The sequence below is a fragment of the Nelusetta ayraudi genome, unplaced genomic scaffold (genome assembly GCF_046127955.1).
Source record: "Nelusetta ayraudi isolate G7.1 ecotype Tasmania unplaced genomic scaffold, CSIRO-AGI_Nayr_v1 ptg000010l, whole genome shotgun sequence".
NCBI lineage: Eukaryota > Metazoa > Chordata > Actinopteri > Tetraodontiformes > Monacanthidae > Nelusetta > Nelusetta ayraudi.
This window is the reverse complement of record NW_027466060.1, coordinates 343,100-361,544: the sequence shown is the minus strand read 5'-3', so window position 1 is coordinate 361,544 and position 18,445 is coordinate 343,100. Positions and strand designations below refer to the sequence as shown.

The 18,445-nt window shown below is 44.6% G+C and overlaps 2 protein-coding genes across 2 annotated transcripts; one reads left to right on the top strand and one right to left on the bottom strand.

Annotated features, from left to right (window-relative positions):
- Positions 1-2,562: 2,562 nt before the first annotated feature.
- On the bottom strand, positions 2,563-11,755 carry znf366 (zinc finger protein 366). Its single transcript, XM_076019438.1, has 7 exons — positions 11,498-11,755; positions 8,130-9,149; positions 7,068-7,235; positions 6,602-6,752; positions 6,021-6,212; positions 4,367-4,541; positions 2,563-3,737 (listed from the first exon to the last, which is right to left on the bottom strand). The coding sequence occupies exons 2-7, from the start codon at positions 9,134-9,136 to the stop codon at positions 3,271-3,273; spliced, it is 2,160 nt and encodes a 719-aa protein (XP_075875553.1). The 5' UTR covers positions 9,137-9,149; positions 11,498-11,755; the 3' UTR covers positions 2,563-3,270.
- A 2,079-nt stretch (positions 11,756-13,834) lies between these two features.
- On the top strand, positions 13,835-17,867 carry oxt (oxytocin). Its single transcript, XM_076019437.1, has 5 exons — positions 13,835-14,345; positions 14,739-15,134; positions 15,240-15,361; positions 15,760-15,964; positions 17,448-17,867. The coding sequence occupies exons 3-5, from the start codon at positions 15,242-15,244 to the stop codon at positions 17,585-17,587; spliced, it is 465 nt and encodes a 154-aa protein (XP_075875552.1). The 5' UTR covers positions 13,835-14,345; positions 14,739-15,134; positions 15,240-15,241; the 3' UTR covers positions 17,588-17,867.
- Positions 17,868-18,445: the final 578 nt, after the last annotated feature.

Genomic DNA, 18,445 nt, shown 5'->3' with positions numbered 1-18,445 from the left:
TTTAAATGCAGCATGCTTTGCCCGGCAGCAGGCCACCAAAAGAAGTATAAAGCTCCTCAGCATCATGAAAACCAGTTCCCTGGGCTGTAATGGCCATTTAGTTTGTTCACAAATGCTTGGGGAAAATGCTATACATTTCTTTAATAGTAATGCCGCCTTACAGAAATGCAGGATGGAAATTTGCATCTAAGACTGGGAGCTTGCATATTTGGTGTAAACAATAGTCAAGCCCAGCTAATGACCTCTCTTACCTCTGTGTTTTTGTGGACATTTGTCCTACTGGCGGACAGCCCTCGGCTATAATTACTGTGCTCGTTGGTGTTGGGCTGAAAGGAGGTAACAGGTTGACACAAGGGTGGGACACTTTTCTAAAACAAAACGTGGAACCCTCTCAGTCTGTTGCTGCTCTGCAAAACAGGAAATTACACTACAGAGGACTCTGTGTGTAAACATACACAGCTTGGGATGTAGTTTTCTTTTCAGGAATATACAATGGATGATGTATAATATTTTATTTTCATTTCCCATCTCATTCCCCAATTATCTCCTGTGTATACATGTATATATATATGTGTGTATATATATATATATATATATATATATATATATATATATATATATATATATATATATATATATATATATATATATACATACATATATATATATATATATATATATATATATATATATATATATATACATACATACATATATATATATATATATATATATATATATATATATATATATATATATATTTCAAAAGTTATTAGTGGAGAAAAATGCTTAATATCTTGAAGGAACAATTTGGTTTAACTATAACTATATATGACAAATCAAGCAGGAAAGACATTACCCACTTCATTGAGACTGAGGAGGTCATGCAGCAAGCACTGGTGCCGCACAGGAAGAAAGTTGCAGGTTCAGTTCATTCTGGGCCTATGGGTGTTGGCTCTGCAATATCCCATACATTGCTTATTAGACACTGATCAAAACATTGTTCAATAATATAACATTAAGCCTGTCTGAGGTGTACCTAGCCTTTATCCCCAGGTAGCTGGGATAGCTCCCCATACCTCCAACTGCACATAAAGCATTAATTGGTGAAAACAAATCGACATTATTACCAGACATTATAACAGATTATTCAAAAAAAAATCTAGATATTTAACCATTTACAGTGAATAGGTCCTGTGCAAAGACACATGTACATAAAATAAAATATTTCCACAGGTCCTCAGTTTGCCAATTGTAAGTGGCAATGTTATGCAAATTGTTTTAATGACTATTCCCGCAGAATTCTAATGTTTACTGAATTTCTTTCTCTACAAGTAGCAAATTCTTACATCTGAAAGGTTTGCTGCTGCGGCTGCACCTAAATCCTTAGGCAAAAATGTTTGTCACTTCTGCATAAGAAATGAATAAGACAAGACTTTTGTTGTGAAAACCTTAAAGTGCAAAGTGGACAAGTACAGTGCACATACATAATACAGTAGTTAATTATTGTAGATGCTGTGTGTGTGTGTGTGTGTGTGTGTGTGTGTGTGTGTGTGTGTGTGTGTGTGTGTGTGTGTGTGTGTGTGTGCCCACGCGCGCACGTACGTTCGGTAATTTCCAAACGACGTTCTTTATTACCGTCATTGCTCAGATTAGCAGAACTTGAATCAACTCTCACCGCACGATTCCTTTTTCCAGCGGCAGACAAGGCTACCTGTTCTCCTGCGCTTCTGAGTAACCATTCGATTCTCATGCACGCTGAGGTTTCAGTTCATGAAAAACTCACACCGTCTTCCATCAGACGCCCAAGCTGGGATCGGTTTCGCGGTTGTGCAGTGCGATGCGGACGGCGATGAGGACCGCGCTCACTCACTTCACCCCTGAGTTGGCGGTTGGGATTGAAACGTGTAGGTGAGGAAAGGAAAGGAGAGGAGGATGTGAGAACTTCCTCAAACTTGTTTACAGTTTCGCCTTTTGGGACGCGGTGGTCGTCACACGCTGAAAACGAGAAGCTGCTCTTCTGCATTTCATTTGGCAAGAATTACTGGGCGTTTACCTGAACTACAAGTATAAAGGTGAGCCAAAAGTGAGATATTGAACGGCTGCATGTAACACGGCCATTAATATATTTTTCTCTCAGGCTCCTGACAAAGAAGAGCCATCATGGAGATGTTTTGCACAATGCATTCTGTTTTAAATTCTCCAGTTTTCAAGCACTTAATTCACTGCTATTTCTTTCTCTTCCACTGGAGCTTCTACAGTGAGCAGAAAGAATGCTTTATTCTGAGGCAGACGCATGTAGCCTTTGTCTGGGACACCTACTGTGGCCGTCACTGCCTTTTTTTTTTCTTTTTTTTTATCACAACCTAAAAGAGGGAAGGGGAGAGGTGTTTTCTCTTCCTCTTCCTCTGCTTTGAAAGAGAAGCTGGAGGAGAAAAGGCGAGAAATTATCCTTGACTACTATCTGCTTTGTGCAACAAGGCTTACATTCAACATTGAGGTAGATTTGTCACAGAAATATTTAAAAGGATTTCAAAAAAAGTATGCTGCAGGGTCAGTGTGTTGCTTTATACATTCAAGCTTTTATTCTTGTATTCATCAACTAGAATCATATTGCGTTGACCACTGTGACATTGCAATGTTGACAACAGACAAACGTTTTCTTAACTCAAGTAATGTCTTATGCATATGCTTTAAAAACGAAAATAATCACATTTGAGAACCTTAAGCTTTTTACATACATTATAGCATCATTGTGTCCAGTATTTACACAGAGAATGACATTTTTTTTTTTTACAAAGGCGAGGGAGTGAAATTAGCAGAAATTTTGCACATTTGAAAAAAGTACAGGAAGATCTTGCATATTCGACTTAGCATTTCAAAATGATGTGGGAAAATAAGCACACTTTTCAAACATATGCATTTTAACCTCACTGGAACATCGGAGTCACACGTGTCAGTATTTGACAAGTCCTTCAAATGCAGGATGCTTCACAGCTTTAAGACGTGTGTGCCAAACAAAGGCAGCACATCCTCCACGATGGCTTTTCTCTCAAAGACCTGCAACGCTTCCCTTCTTCCTCAGACCTGCACACTTCCGTCACTAATTAGCACTGCGTCTCATACACATCCTCTCTGTCTAACTGCCAAGTAAAACCAACAGCACTTCTCAAACTGGGTCGCTAAATTTTTTCAATCTCATTTTTTTGTCTCGCTCATGGTGTGAATCTGTTGCTTTTGTCGTTTTCTTCCTTATCGGCTGCAGCTCCCCTACCCTGCGTCGCTGAAATCTCCCGCCTTCTCCTGATTTCTCTTCTCAGAGTCATCGAGCTCTTGATGCGGAGTGTCAGCTTCTGATTCTGAGCTACACGAGCACATTGGTCTTTGCCGCACCTCGTCGCCGTGCTCTGAATCTGACTTATCAGTGGCGCCGGCCGTCCCCTCCGACCGCACACGGTGCGTCTCCACACCTGTGGGCGACTCAGTCCCACGCGTCTCCGCGGGCCGCAGTTCACCTGGGGACTCCTCCTCCACCTCATGCTGCTCCACCTCGGGGCTGTACTGACTCCTTCTGTACAAACTCTCCTCGTCTTCCTCCTGGCACGAGCTCCCCGGGACGCTCTCGCCGTCTGACTGTGGGAGGCGAAGGCCGGCCAGAGTGGGCGATTTCTGCGACAGGTCAAACGGCTGCTCTTGGCTGAAGTGGGCGAGGAGGAGTCGTCCTCTTTGCCTAAACACTGAAACGCAAACAGTCGGAGTCAGCGTGTGGACACTATTTTCCTTATGAAATAAAAACAAAACAAAGAGTCCCAAATTGTGCAAAACTCAAAACAATATTTTGCCCAACAGTGATGTTTGGCCTTGAGAAAAGTCCAGCCTTTATTTCTTCTTTGTGCCACTTCACATAAGCTCCTTGTGATGTCACAAAATGCACACATACATAACAATCAAACTTGCCTCTGATCTGCACAAAACTAAAGCACTAGTTTTCAAACTGTTGAGAAAATACTTCCAAATTGACTTTCATTAAGATTGCGACTGCTCTTTATTTCAGTTGCACTCTGTCATTATTGCTAATCGAAGTGCAACGTTGGTCTGCCGTTGAAAGCCGCATGTGAGATACATGTTTTTTCACAGAACAAAGGAGGATCTAAAATCTCACAAAGATCCTCAACCCTTGTGAACTTCATGCAAATCATGTGACCTGGCAATGTGGAAAAAAAGACGGTTTCTATTCCAGTTCTGCAAAACACACCTTTTCAAATGGCCACAACATCGGCCATTACTACCGCAGGATGGGACATATACACATGTACGACATGGGACATTTTAACGTAAATGATTTTCACATTTGGTGCAACCTTACATCGTTCATCCAGCCCTCTGTCCATGACGCCGTGCTTGACTTTCATGTGCCTGGTGAGGTTCCCCTTCAGCGTGAACTTGCTCGGACAGTAGAGGCATTTGAAGGGCTTGCTGTCTGAGTGGAGATGCATGTGGCCCATCAGGTTGTGCATCCTGTTGAACTCCTTGCCGCAGAGCTGAAAGACAGCGGACAAAGGCGCAGCAATAAGAAGAGTGTTTGGCTTTTCCCTGTGTGTTTATTTGTGCGGTTGCCTGCTGACCAACAAATCCCCCTTTAAATCTTCACCCGTGCAGCTCATATTTGTCTTCAAGGAAACGGATAACTTTAGAACAACAGATGCCAAATGCATGCATTGAATGTTACATGGGAAACCAAGCAGGAAGCAGTTGATTAACCTTTTGGGTTAGTTTTTAACTCGCCTGTACGTCTGTAAAAATATAATTCCTGAAATTCACTTATGAATTTTGTTTATTTCCTCAGTAGTGGCCTCATCTGGCCACTACCAGCAGTACAGTGAGTAAACAGTCAAAACCACTTGTTGCAGTAAACACTATTTGAGGATACAACAACAATAGGCCAACACCTAGTATTTGTCAAAGGCTCCTTTGTGACTAATTTGCAGCATGCCGTGTCGTGGAGAGACACGTAATCATGAATTAATGCAGCAGAGGCCTTCAGACACACACACACACACACACACACACACACACACACACACACACACACACACACACACACACACACACACTCTTTCACCCGCCCTCTATCCTTGTTTTCCTCGTTTCCTCTTTGTCTTCCTCCCCTTCTCTCAGACCCCAACACACACGCACACAAGACAAACACACCAGCGAGGGGGAGAGGAAGTGGCGCGGAGACAGAGCCAGGAGGAGGAGAACAGGGAAGGGCAACTCCTGCGCTGTCCTTCCTCTGCATTCTTTTTTATTAGGGTGGTCCTTTCCTTCAGGAGGAGAGAGGGACTGTAAACTGTCCAAGAGGACCGTGAGAAAACAGGAAGCTCCCTCAAGCAGCAGAGAAAGCGAGATGAAATCTATTTGAGGGCCCCGTCCTCTGGGGAGGCCGAGGGGGGGGCCATTGTTAGAGAGGCAGTTTGTGCGGCGATATCCTTCCTACGAACAAGGAGGGTCCTACTGCAAAAATCCTCCCTGCTATCTGGTCATCGTCTTCTGCGACCAAGGTCAGAGCAGGCAGACATGAAGGAAAAAGTTGTCAAGAACGATTTTAAAAATAAAGAACTGTTATCATTTGTTTGTTGTGAAAAAGAGGAAAAGTGCAGGCCTCCGCTTCTCTTCTCTGCCAAAGATCTATCACATTTCCCATTAAAATCCATCACGCACAGTTCTATTGTTATCCAGAATTAATACATCTGTTTGCTGGTATTCAGTAAGTGACAGATTTGAACCACTCAGTCAGACAACCTTCTTTTTCAAAGCCTTTCCAAATCATGGTTGATCTGTTAAATTATGTAACAGCAAACTGTTTGAAGACTCGCTGGGTGAAGTCACACACAAGAAAATTACTAATTGTAACATGTAACATCAGTGAGGGGACTTCTGCTGTGTCAGCGTAGACAGGAGTGACACCATCAGCCCAGTAGGAAGGAAGGACAGAAGGACGCGGGTAAATTTGGACAAACCTTGCATTTATAGGGCTTGATTTCCGAGTGGACGATCATGTGGGCCTTGAGAGTCTGCTTTTGGACAAAGCTCTTGAAGCACATGTGACACTGGTACGCTCGTATGTTGGTGTGGATGAGGACGTGGCGCTTCATGTTGGCCAGCAGGGTAAACTCCCGCCCACAGATCCGACACTTGTGCTCCTTCACTCCCTGAACGATGACAGATTGTAGAAAGAAACTTAGGGCGTCTTTCCCGCTTGCTGCAGTTTCATTTATGACAATTTTTAAATCTTAAATATTAGATTAATCTTAAACGTTCTTCCACCAAATACAAATGTAGAGCAAACTTCCATGATTGAATATTACAAAAAAAAAAAAAATCTTTGTGGTTCTTTATGACATCACAAAGGGCTGATTTCCCACAATGCATGTGGAACAAACAAAATACAATTTCTGGGAAGCCATTAGCAAGATGCACTGGTGAAATATGAGTCCCTAAAATGCAGCAACGAATCGATCATTCTTCAGTTTTGGTTAATCTGTCAACAACTTCCCACAACACAGAAAATCACTAAACAGACACCCTCTGTGCCACCTACCTTGTGGGTGAGCGTGTGCTGCTTCAGGTGGTGCGACTGGATGAACTCCATGCCGCACTCGCTGCAGATGTACGGCCTGATGTCTTTGTGTTTCATCATGTGGTTCTGAAGCTGGCTTGGGTACTGGAACGTTTTCTGGCACTCGGAGCACCTGCGAGGACGACAGAGACGCTGTGACGTCTGTTTCACTTTAGAAGTGATGAGGTTCAGCATTAGCAGTAAATATTTTGGCAAGTTTGTGTAAGACAAATTAAAAATGTGTTGGAGAACTACAAAGCCTCATAAGAAAGTAGGAAGGTACTTAAAATTGAAAGGCAGTTCTGCTAATCAGTTCAGGTTTTGTGCGCGTGCGAGATGTGACACTTGTCCCAAACTACAGCCGACATTACTGCAAAAAAATGCAAAGTCACACACTCAATTTAAGCTTTGCATTGGTTTGTGAGCAGGAGAAAAGTGGTGTCCTCACCTGTAGAGTGTGGGGCCGCGGTGGGCGGTCAGGTGCCTCTTCAGCTGCGCCAGGGTGGGGAAATCCAGGCCGCACTCCACGCAAATGTTCTCCTGGCCTTTTTCGTGCTTCAGTTCATGGGCGCGGAGCTCGCTGGGGTAGGCGAAGCCTCTGCCGCACACCCTGCAGCTGAAGGGGGGACATAGCGAGCAAAATAGTTGACGCAAACCAGTGTTGGGCAGTAACAAGTTACGTGCAACAGTAATTGTATCACTTAATGTGTAATTAAATTACAGTTACTTGTCTAATTATTAATCATTGCAATTTTAATTACATCAATTCTAATTACATCACATACATTTTTACAAAAAAATCTTAGGCTTTATGTTTAAGTTTGGCCCGGCAATGAACTGGCGAATTGTCCAGGCTGTACCCTGCCTTCGCCCAATGAAAGCTGGGATAACGCTGAGTTCATAACAAAGCAGGTATAGAAAATGGATGGATGGATGGATGGATGGATGGATGGATGGATGGATGTTTATTAATTTTATTTTTGTTGCTTTGCATGGTTTTCTCGTGCACTGCCTTGGCACGAGCACCGTCCTTTTCCGTTTCCCTCCACATGCAAACGTTTGATACCATTCTAATGCTTCTGATTGGATCTTCAGTTTGGAATTGCAGCGCCCCCTACCACTCGTCTCCCAGTTGAATTGTCTCTCTCTGGAGTGTAGTCTGAGCAATTCCGAATTTTCAGCTACAACAACAGTGTTGGTTAAAAACCGCTCCAGTGCTGGAGGTATAAAAATGTATATTTTTCGCAGATATTAGAAAATGTTGCAAATATAATTGTCCAGTGCAAAGACTGTTTGACTGCCTTTGAGATGACGTCAACCTCCAAAATGTCCCCGTCGAACCTCAAGACACATCTGACAGCGTTCAGCTCTATATAGTTGAGAACATTTACTTGAAATGTACAAAAGTAATCAAATTAGAAAAAGTTATTGTAACCAATAACACTTGCAAAGTAATCTTCCCAACACTGCAAACGTAGCAAAATGAGACACCACCAACAGCACCACCCACCTGTACGGCTTGACGTCGCTGTGCTGCATCATGTGCCTCTTCAGGTGGCTGGTCTGGGTGAAGGCCTTGTGGCACACCTGGCACTTGTGGGGCCTCATGCCCTGGTGGGTGAGCAGGTGCGTGTGCAGGTGGCTCAGCTGCTTGAACAGCTTGCCGCACAGGTGGCAGCCGTGCGGCTTGATGCCGTTGTGGCCCAGGATGTGCGTGACCAGGTTGTACTTGGAGGTGTAGGATTTCTCGCACATGCGGCACTTCCACCTCTTCTGCTCGCCCACGTCCACGTAATAGCTCTCGTCCACGTGTACGCTGAGGCTGAGCTTCTCGGCGCTGGTGGCGCCGCCGCCGCGGGGGGCCGACTGCAGCAGGGGCGGACCGCCGTGGCCCCCGAGACTGCGGCCACCACCACGCTGCCTGGCACGGAGCTCCTCCCTCGGGTAGAAAGAGCCGGGCGAGAGGGGCACGACGGGGCCGGGCATGAATATGGGGAAGGGCAGGAGGCCGTGGTGGACGGAGGGGTAGTAGGGAGGGCGGAGGAGGAGAGGGGATGAAGGCCAGATGGGGGAAGGACTGAGGGGCTCCTGTTTCACCTGCACAGGCAGACTGACGGGCGGCAACCTGCTGCGGAGCTGCAGCCGGCTGAGTTCAATCATGCCCGTGACGGGCGAGGGTGAGGGTGAGGCCAGCATGGGGCGAGGCGGCAGGGAGAAGGGGAGGTGGGAGAGATCCACCGTCCTCTTCCTGCCGCTCTCCTCCGCCTCCTCCTCCTCAGGAGAACCGTCTCCCTGGGCGTCCGTCTTGAACGGAGGTCTCTTCCGCTTCTGGGATCCCTCTTTGTGGGAGTAAATGTGGCCAAAGATGGGGAAGAGAGCCGGAGGGCTGAACGCGCTGGGCCTGGGAGGGGAAAATTTTGGGGCCACGATGCCGAGCGGAGGAGGGCCCAGGAAGAAAGAGCGATGCTGCCTGGAACCGTCCCTGACTGGAGGACTCCTGGCCGGCGAGAACGCCATGTCTGTCTTCTGTCTGTATCAAAGAGAGAGAGAACGTGCAAGGTCGTTAAATGTCCTCAGCCAGCCGCGGCGGGGAAACCATTCAAGTGTCAGTACTTGAAGGGAAACTCTCTGATTTTTTTTTTTGCACATCAAAGTGTGTTTACAGGTCTGGAGGAGTGCCGGTGTTTCACAAAGGACGCGAGTTGTCTCTTGTGAATCCGGAGGGACCCGTGTGGAACGATGGGAGACGATTTAAAGCATGAGATGAAATAACAACAACAAAGACACCTTAAGCTGAACTGTCTGCGACTGCGTTGCATTGTGGGTCATGCAGATGCCATGTTTTGATGAGTGGTTTCTGATCTTTTAAAGGATTTCAGTCTTCCTTTAATAATCAGAACTTAATATTTAAATTATATGAATTATTTATGTTTATGTGGAGTTCCTGCTTTTAAAGACAGTATGTGGAAGACACCTGATGGTTGATACATCATTCTTGCTTATTTAAAAAAAAAAAAAGAAGATAAACAGCAGCATTGGTAGGCTTTGCTGGGCTGCTATTGGTCGTGACAGATTCAGAATTATGGAGTTTTTCTCAATATATTGGATGTTCCGATGTCACCGGATGTCTAGTAATATTGGGAAGTGAGAAATAATAACTTGCTTCTGAAACAGTAAATCAATAGAATTGCACTTTGGAGGTCAAATACAATGTAAAATTCACTGCAGCAATATTTTCTAACAGTCGGATGCTAACCTGTCTTGCTGACATAGGAAGTTTATTTTGCTTCATCCAACCGAAACATTTCTGGAAACTAAGGCCTTTGCTCCACCCTCTACCTCTGTCCAAACATATTGACGGTCCAATAATAGCATTGCTCTCGGTAGGAAGCTAAACCCAACATCTTTGCAGTAGGCTTTAAACGGAGGGTTGAATAACATGTTTCCTCTTGAACTATTTGAGACCTCATAAAAAAAAGTGGAAATTAACATGGGACTTTTCAACCTGTGCAGAATATATGCAGGCCGATGAGCTTTTCTCTAATCTTTGCTCTACGTTATGCGAGGCTGCGTGCGTTCCGTCAGTCTTCCGCTGGAAGATCGCATGGACGGACAAACAGCCACACATCAGTCATTACCCGCTGTGAACACCTCCAGAACGTCTTCTGGCATTGGACCTGAAACTGTTTCACTTCTGTCACAGGTCTCCCATCGTCCAGAAATTAGGAAGTTGCCGGTGAAACGTTCATCTCCCCCTCGCTGCTCACTTTTCGCTTCTCTGTGTCCTCTCGTCTGCTCTCTTCTCCTTTTGCTTTGTTTGTTTTTACTTTTGGTGTAGGCGCTGCTCGGCAGGAGGGAAAACCACTTTTCCCGCCTCCTGTTACGACGCTGAACGATGTTTTAATGTGCTGCTGTGCAATCAGACAAAAACTCATTTGTAATAATGGGGAATGTGGGAAGTATTAAAGTAACTGTGTAGAACCGAAGTGATAGACGGGAAGTCAGTCAGTTCTGCACAACATCCAATTGTGTTGAGCAGCATTGTACACACCTATTTCCCCTGTAATTAGTCTGAATTCTGATTATTAGTGTAACAGTAGCACTTTATTAGAACATTGTGTGTCTCTGTTGACTGATGCATGGCAACAAAATAGATACAAAATTCAAAGACTTTCTGAAATATGGTTAAATGTTTGAAGATAAAAACAGTGCTCTGCATTTTTCCAAAAACTTAAAATGTTATTTATTTTTTATTATTTCAGAATTGTGTTAATTAGTCAAAGCATTCTTGATGTTTTGAACTTGAATTGAATCATAATTTGTGGACGTTGTTGCTGTTTTGGAATGTATTTACTGGTGCCCTGTAAGATGCAGTCACAATAACATTACACGTTAATTAATATTATGAAGTTGTCATTGCATGTTGAAAAATTTGCACAAAAGGATGATAAAATCCATGTGGATCACAAAAAATGAGTGGCACAACAGGAAAAAAAAACACTCAAGTAAATTAAATCAGTTTAAATTAAATTAGTTTCCACTGAATTCACTTCTAAAACTAATGAGACGCAGGGGGGGGAAATATGTTCTGATAAACATATATAATAAGCAAAATCCAAGAACAGTGCTTCTCCATTTCTTCAAGCAATTATCCATTCAAATGTCTCTCCATTTTTTTTTTTGCAACCCCAATAATCTCCTGGCTGCCGTCCTCCACATCTCCCTCTGTAGGTGCTCTGTGCGGCCGAGGCCAGCCTGTACTTTACTACACCGTGCATTCCAAACAATCCATTAAAAGTGAAGCCCCTCCTCATGTGCCAAGCCAGTGCCATGTACGCGCGCGTAGCGGCGGCACTGGAGCCCGTGTGCGCCACTTACCCGCCGAGTGGAGCCCAGTGTGTGTTTTCTCTGTGATGCTGCGGCCAAAGGGGGGCTGCGCCGCTCCTCTACCTGCGCCCGGCTTCTCCTTCCCTCCGCTGCTGCTCGCACGGCTGCAGCTCTCCTGACAATGAGCCGCCCGTCCGCGGATAGCATTTGAAGTGACTTAAGAAAGAGAACAGGAACAATCACTTTGTTCTCATTTTTCAGATGAGTACCTTCGGAGAGAAGGAAGGAAGGGAGGGGAGAGGAAGTCAACAAGCCCAGTGCCTTCCTGCAGAGAAATAAGGAAACACTAGATAGACATCTGCATTTCTCCATGAAATAGGGATTTGTGCACGCGTTGTTGCACAAAGACGAGGAGAGCGAGGTCTGACGTTGGTCAAGAACACTTTTTTGATTTGTGCACTTTTGGAGATTATTGTTTAACATTTACAGATGTCCCAAAAGTTTTTTTTTTCAATCCAGCTATATGAAACTGACATTTTCCCCTTTTAGAACAAAAATATGCTTGAACTGTTTTGATTTTTTTTTTTTTTTTTTTTTGATCTTCATCGTCCTTGAAGGGTTTGATTTTCAATTAATTGAAAGTTTCTGATAAAACAACTTCTTGTGCAGAGTGCAATACCAATCACAGTGATAACTACTAATTTCTTGTGTGTGTATCCCTTGCAGCAAATAACTGTGAAACATTTAATTCATTGATTGTTTTCTATATAGTTCCTCTTTCTTTGTCTGCGGTGTTCGCTCACGCAGAAGTCCATCCTCTGTAAAATAGCGTGACGGGAAAAACAATAACTAGCAGTGCAATAAAACTAACTGTACCCACATGAGACAGGAGCCAGCGCAACCACCAGGAGGCACCAATGACTCATCGTCAGACTGATGGCCAGCATCCACCACTGGGTCGTTGTGTTTGACGATCCAACAGAGATTCCAGCTCACTGATGTCAGGCCACAGACAGGAAGTTGTTCAGCCGACACCGCTGGTCCAGTCTATAGCTGAGATGAGGTGGCAGTGTGACTGGATGGCGGTAATTGAGCTCATCTTATTGAAACGGAGCAACCGTCTTTTATGGGTTGTGGCCGATCATTAGACCTGTTAATTAGCTCGCGAGACCAATCGACCTCAGGCGTGGACAATGTGTGCGTCAATTCTGCCTCCCAATTAAGAATTTTAGTGATAGTAAAAAAAGAAATGAAGCGGAAGCATGTCTTTTGGTGTGTGTGTGTGTGTGTGTGTGTGGGTGTGTGTGGGTGTGTGTGTGTGCGTGACCTCGTCATTGTTTGTGTTGGTTTATCAAAGGAAGGTCCAAGCCGCTGTGGTGGAAAAAAGTTTTTGGAAACTACGGATCAGGAACCGTAGGTGCGACAGACTTGAAATCGGAGTATGATGTAGACCAGACCTTCATGACCTACAATCATCAAAACTTTGTAATAGAGGCTTTTGTTTTCATTTTACGGCCCTTCAAAGTAAAGTTCTTTTTCTTTCAATTTTTTTGATATGACAAACAGGAAGTGAGATATTTCAAGTTGTTTGAAACCCCCCAAATCCGACTGTCCATTCATTCACTGGCCACGCCTACACCGTTATTCACACTTGGATAAAAGTTACACAGTTAGATTCCTGAAGACCTTAGCTAAACGACGATACCAATATCTCTTATGTAGAAGCAGAAATGACCGAGTGAGAAGCTTTTGTTTCCAAGTTTTCAAAAGCGGAGCTCACGTCAGCCTCTGCTCTCGATCTCTTGTGTGTGTGTGTGTGTGTGTGTGTGTGTGTGTGTGTGTGTGTGTGTGTGTGTGTGTGAGGAGATGTAGTGAGAGACAGAGAATGTGTTTGTTAAATATGTGACTGTGATTGATAAATAATAACAATAATCTCTCCCATTTATTTATTATTACTTAGTTGATATTGTGTGGATGTTTGCCTGTGTGAGGCACATGGTCACCCGGGTCCTCAACTTTTTTTCATTTCTTCCTTAATGAAATGTGCTCTTTCGTGTACTACGGTTTGTATTTGCCATGAACTTCACCGCACGTCAATGAGCGGAATAATGACTTTTCGTTTATTTGCTCACCTTCGTCACGAAGACAGACATGGGTGACTGTATGAGGAGACTGGGGTCCTGCCAACTCATTGGTTGCTACTATGTCTGCACAAAGGGGCAGGGCAGGGACAATGACTTAATATAAACATCTTGCAAAATGTTACCCTGCTGTTTTATTTATTTATTTATTTTTGGCATTTCCTTTTTTGAAATTCCCACATTTTTATTTACCGAACCATTTCATGTACATAAGGGCTTGGGTGGTCATTCAATGAGGGACAACAACCATTTTCTAACTTCTGCAAGGTAAGAGCACCGCTGAATTTCTTCCTGTACCTATAAACTGTCAGGAAAATAATTATTTACAGTAGACTTGTCAATGTGTGTTAACCTGTAAACTGGTGTTTTTCTACGGTGCAATAAGCAGACACAAGACATATTGTTGGCCACGCCCAGTGTCGGTTTTTCATAGACGACATAGACCATCGCCAAGGGCAGAATCATAGACAATTTTCTCCCCCTCCCACGCACCCATGCTGACCCAGCGTCATTCCAGCGTGTTTTTGGGATTTCATGGAAACCGAAAGAGACGCCATTATTGCCTTCCACTTGAGCACTGTGCAGCTCTGTTTGTCTTTGTACACTGTAAGGAAACGCTTGCCTACCAACACCCGCTTCTTTTTGAACTCACGGTTGTGGGGATGTGCTGGAGCCTATACCGGCCGTCAGCAGAGGTCGGGGTTAATCGGGGGTCGGCGGCGGCCACGGCGGCTCAGTCCCACAAACCCTGCTTGCAGGTTTAATATTTGTTTTTTGTCTTATCAACAATAAACAACATGATTTCCATATCCCCACATTTTCTATTTAGGGTGAACACTCGCATCCACAAGTAAACCAACAAAGATGAAAGTGGACGAGGTGTCCAGGTTTGGTTGCGCAGGCCACTGTAGTTCACTGGCAAGCTTGGCAATGGGAGGGTTCAGAGTCCTCAAGGGGACTTAATTGAAAGGGCACTGCAATCTAAAATTGAACCACTTGGTGTCGCTGTTTCTTCTTTAAAATCTTCAAATATTACACGCTTGACCTTTGAAAATAACCAAAACACACAAACAAAAAAAGCATAGTTTGCCTTGACATAAAAGATACTGGAAGAACACAAAGGAGGGCAATGTGTGTCCTCCTCTCTGTAGTGGCAGACAGACCAAAGTTGTACTCCGCTCATCGTGTCCACTCCTGCCCTGAATAATTTGATCACCGTCATTCTCTTGACCTCTTCGACTTCCCCCGACATCTCTACCGATGCACGGTCACGCGCCATCTGGCCGTCTTTAATCACCTTCAATAGGCAAAGAGCGTGACTGGCTGGACCTCTGACCCGTCTTGCCCAGCGACCACAGCCAGAAGTAACTAACACCGACTCATTAAAGATCTCTAAGTGGCTTCTGGGTTTCTGCGACACTCTCGGACTCGGACTCGGCAGGTATATAAGGCCCGACTGGCTCAGCAGGGGAACAGAAGACGACTTTGCTCCAACCTTGAAGAAATACCTCCACCGCTCGTCAAGGGATCCCAGATCAAGCAACCAAGTGAGCCCGTTTCCGCCGTCCCAATAAGATTTCTTTGTGGTGTTTCTGTGAATTGAGCGTTAGCTGATGTTGTGATTTACGGTGCACTTTTATTTCCCTCACCAGAAATGAGTGGCGCCGCCGTTTCCGTGAGTCTGCTGTTCCTCTTGTCTGTGTGCTCGGCGTGTTACATCTCCAACTGCCCTATTGGTGGAAAGAGGTCCATCATGGATGCATCACAGCGCAGGGTGAGCTGCTTCCGATACACAGATTAAATAACGTCTGTTGTTTTAGCCAGATGGACGTAAATCAGGCACTAAAGGAAAGAACCTGACTGTTAGATCTACTGCACACACACACACAGACGTGTGTTTCCAAAAATTGGAACAGCTAAAGTTACGCCAATGGATTTGGGTTTCTTGGGGTTTTTTTCTCTATTCTGTATTTAATTAAAAGTATAGACAGTTGTGTAAAAAATACTCTGCGAAAAGTAAAAACGTGTTTTTCCAATGTAAGGACTAGGAAGTACAGATATTTGCTGGAGTAAAAGTAAAAAAAAAAAAATCAGAAAAGGAAATGCTAAAGTCAAACAAACAAAGTATTTTTGTACTTTGTTACTTGCCAACTCTGTTTTTCTTGCCCACAGTGTATGTCTTGTGGCCCCGGTGACAGGGGCCGCTGCTTCGGCCCCAGTATCTGCTGCGGGGAGGGCTTCGGCTGTCTGCTGGGCTCCCCGGAAACGGCTCGCTGCGTGGAGGAGAACTACCTGCTTACCCCCTGCCAGGCTGGAGGGAGACCCTGTGGATCGGAGGGAGGGCGCTGCGCCGCCTCCGGACTCTGCTGTGACGCAGGTGAGACAGCGCAGTGCACACCGCGTTCATGGCGAGCGGTGTTCCCGCGCACTTGAAATAGAGTCTTAGTTTTAGGAGTTTGAGTTCAAAGTTTTATCTGTAGATGTTTTACAAAAGATGATTTTTTTTTTATCCTACTGACTGGATGAACAGTGTTGAGTTAAGGTCTTGCAATAGGGAAATCCGCTGTTCCTATTGTCTTTCAGTGCACTGCCTGAAAATGCAGCACTGACTTTGTTTCATGCACCACTTTCCAGAAAGTGCAATTTAAAACCGACAGTTGAGGAACTTATTCCATCTCCATTTCACAAATGGCATTGATTTCTCGCCCAGGTAGGTTAATGACAGCTAATCGGAACCCACCCCACCCTCAGCTAGAGACGGCCTCGTAGCTGCATAGCTGTTTTTATCCCCTTCAGAACATGTGGAAGATGAGAGAAATTAAAACTGAGCCTTTTTGTAGAAGTTTGGGCTTTTTGGCTTCAGGTGTGTCAAATACAAAACGTAAAGATCAGAACTTGGCTATAACACAGGACCCTTAAAAATAAAAGAAGAGGCCGATTGAGGTTTGTCCTCCTCCATGTTGGCTTACAGGTGAATCTTACAGGTATCTTGTTTCTTTAATGACAGTGAACTTTGCTTCATTAATTTACCTCACCCCCTCCTGCAAAGGTTCATGGTCACCACAATTGATAAGGCTGTTGGAAGAACGAGCAGACGGTAGAGTGGAGGGAAGGTTCGAAGGTTAATTTGTGGTGCAGTTGATAGTCGGAGTGGAAGTGTGTTCAAGGCTGAGGGGGAAACTCACACGGGTGGCGACACACACATATCGGCTGTGTCTCAATTCAGGTGCTGCGTCCTTGAAGTGCACATTTTGGAAGGAAGTTGCGTCATAGCACTGCGCGAAGGCTTGTCCCAATTCCCGAGGGTGCTTAGGACGCTGAAAATGCACCCTCGGAAATACGCACTAGTTTTAGCCGATTCCAAGGATGCACCGCTACTATCCTTCGCGCACTTGGGTATCCCATGATGCTTTGCGTGCTGCTGCAAAGCATCGTGGGATCCTGGGAAGTCAGCTGAAATTAGCGGCATGTACTGGTTAAGACACGACATGTAAATCTAAATATTGAAGTTTCACATAAAGTATCCAGTTTTTAACGTAGGATTTTATTTATTTGATCATCCAACGCCATCGTTAGATGGCGAACCAATGGTTAGCTTGATACTATAAAAACATCACTTCTGGGGTTGGCCAGCCGGAGGGAACGGCGGTGACGAAACGAGGAAAGACGCCGAAGGCCAGACCGTCCCGGGTGGTTACCGGGGAGGCGGGGTTTGGTCCGTCCTTCTAGGCTGGGAACGCTTCCTTCAGACGGAGGACACTCGGTCTCAAGGGCGCAGAACCTGAATTGAGACACAGCCATCAATAAGAGGTGACAGAAAACCACCCACTTTTTGCAACTAACTCCGCCTCCTGCCACAGAGAGCTGCGCCACGGACCAATCCTGCGTGTCAGAGGAGGAAACAGACGAGCAGAGCAGCCAATTGGAAGGCGGTGACCCCAGTGACATCATCCTGAGGCTGTTGCACCTGACTGGTCACACTTCTCATAGAATCCATTAACGAGCTGCTGCTGCTGTTTCTGACACCTGATGGTCTAATGAAGAAAAAAAAAAAAACTCCCCTGGCTGACGGGGACCAAATAGGACTTTGTTGTAGTTTCTTGTGGTTGTGTTTTCTTTTTGACCTCATCACTCTAACTTTTTTATTTTTATTTTTTTGCTTCTCGACCCCTGAGCACTTGGTCAGTTTATTTTGTGTACAAACTAAAAAAAAAAGGCATGTAAGTTTCATTACTGACAGCATCATCAAGACACCTGTATGTCAAAATAAAATTTTGAGAAAGAAATGCAGTGTTGCTTTTTTGTGCATATAAGTGGATTTCTTTCTCATATTTTTTTTTTTTTTTTTGCTTTCATTGTTTGCTTGATATTAGAGTATTGAACCAAAGCTGGTGACCACAGTGGTCTTGCAGATGCACCTGTGGTTCACACATGGCTACTGTGTTTAAGGCTGGCATCAGCACAAAGTTTATCAGTCCGCCGCGCTGAATTCTACTATCACTGCCTGACGTCCAAAGCCCAGAGCCGCCTTTATCTGTGAGATACTCAGCTTAAATCTTGCAACAGTATTGGAAAGATTCCCTCATGACCCGATGTGTGTTCAAAAGGGGACTGACATCACCGTTGCGACAGTTGTGACGGCTATCTTGTTTGATTGTTACCTTTGATCAATAAGTTATTGACTCCACCAACCACTTCACATGGACTCCATAAAACTATTAATGTCGCACAACACACTCGGTGTAAATGCGGTCGACATTGTTTATTACTGATATTGGAGTTTGTGCCAGAAAATAAGAAATGAGTTTAACATTTTGACCTCTGTTTTTTTAGATTCTTATCAAACTTTGTGGCATCA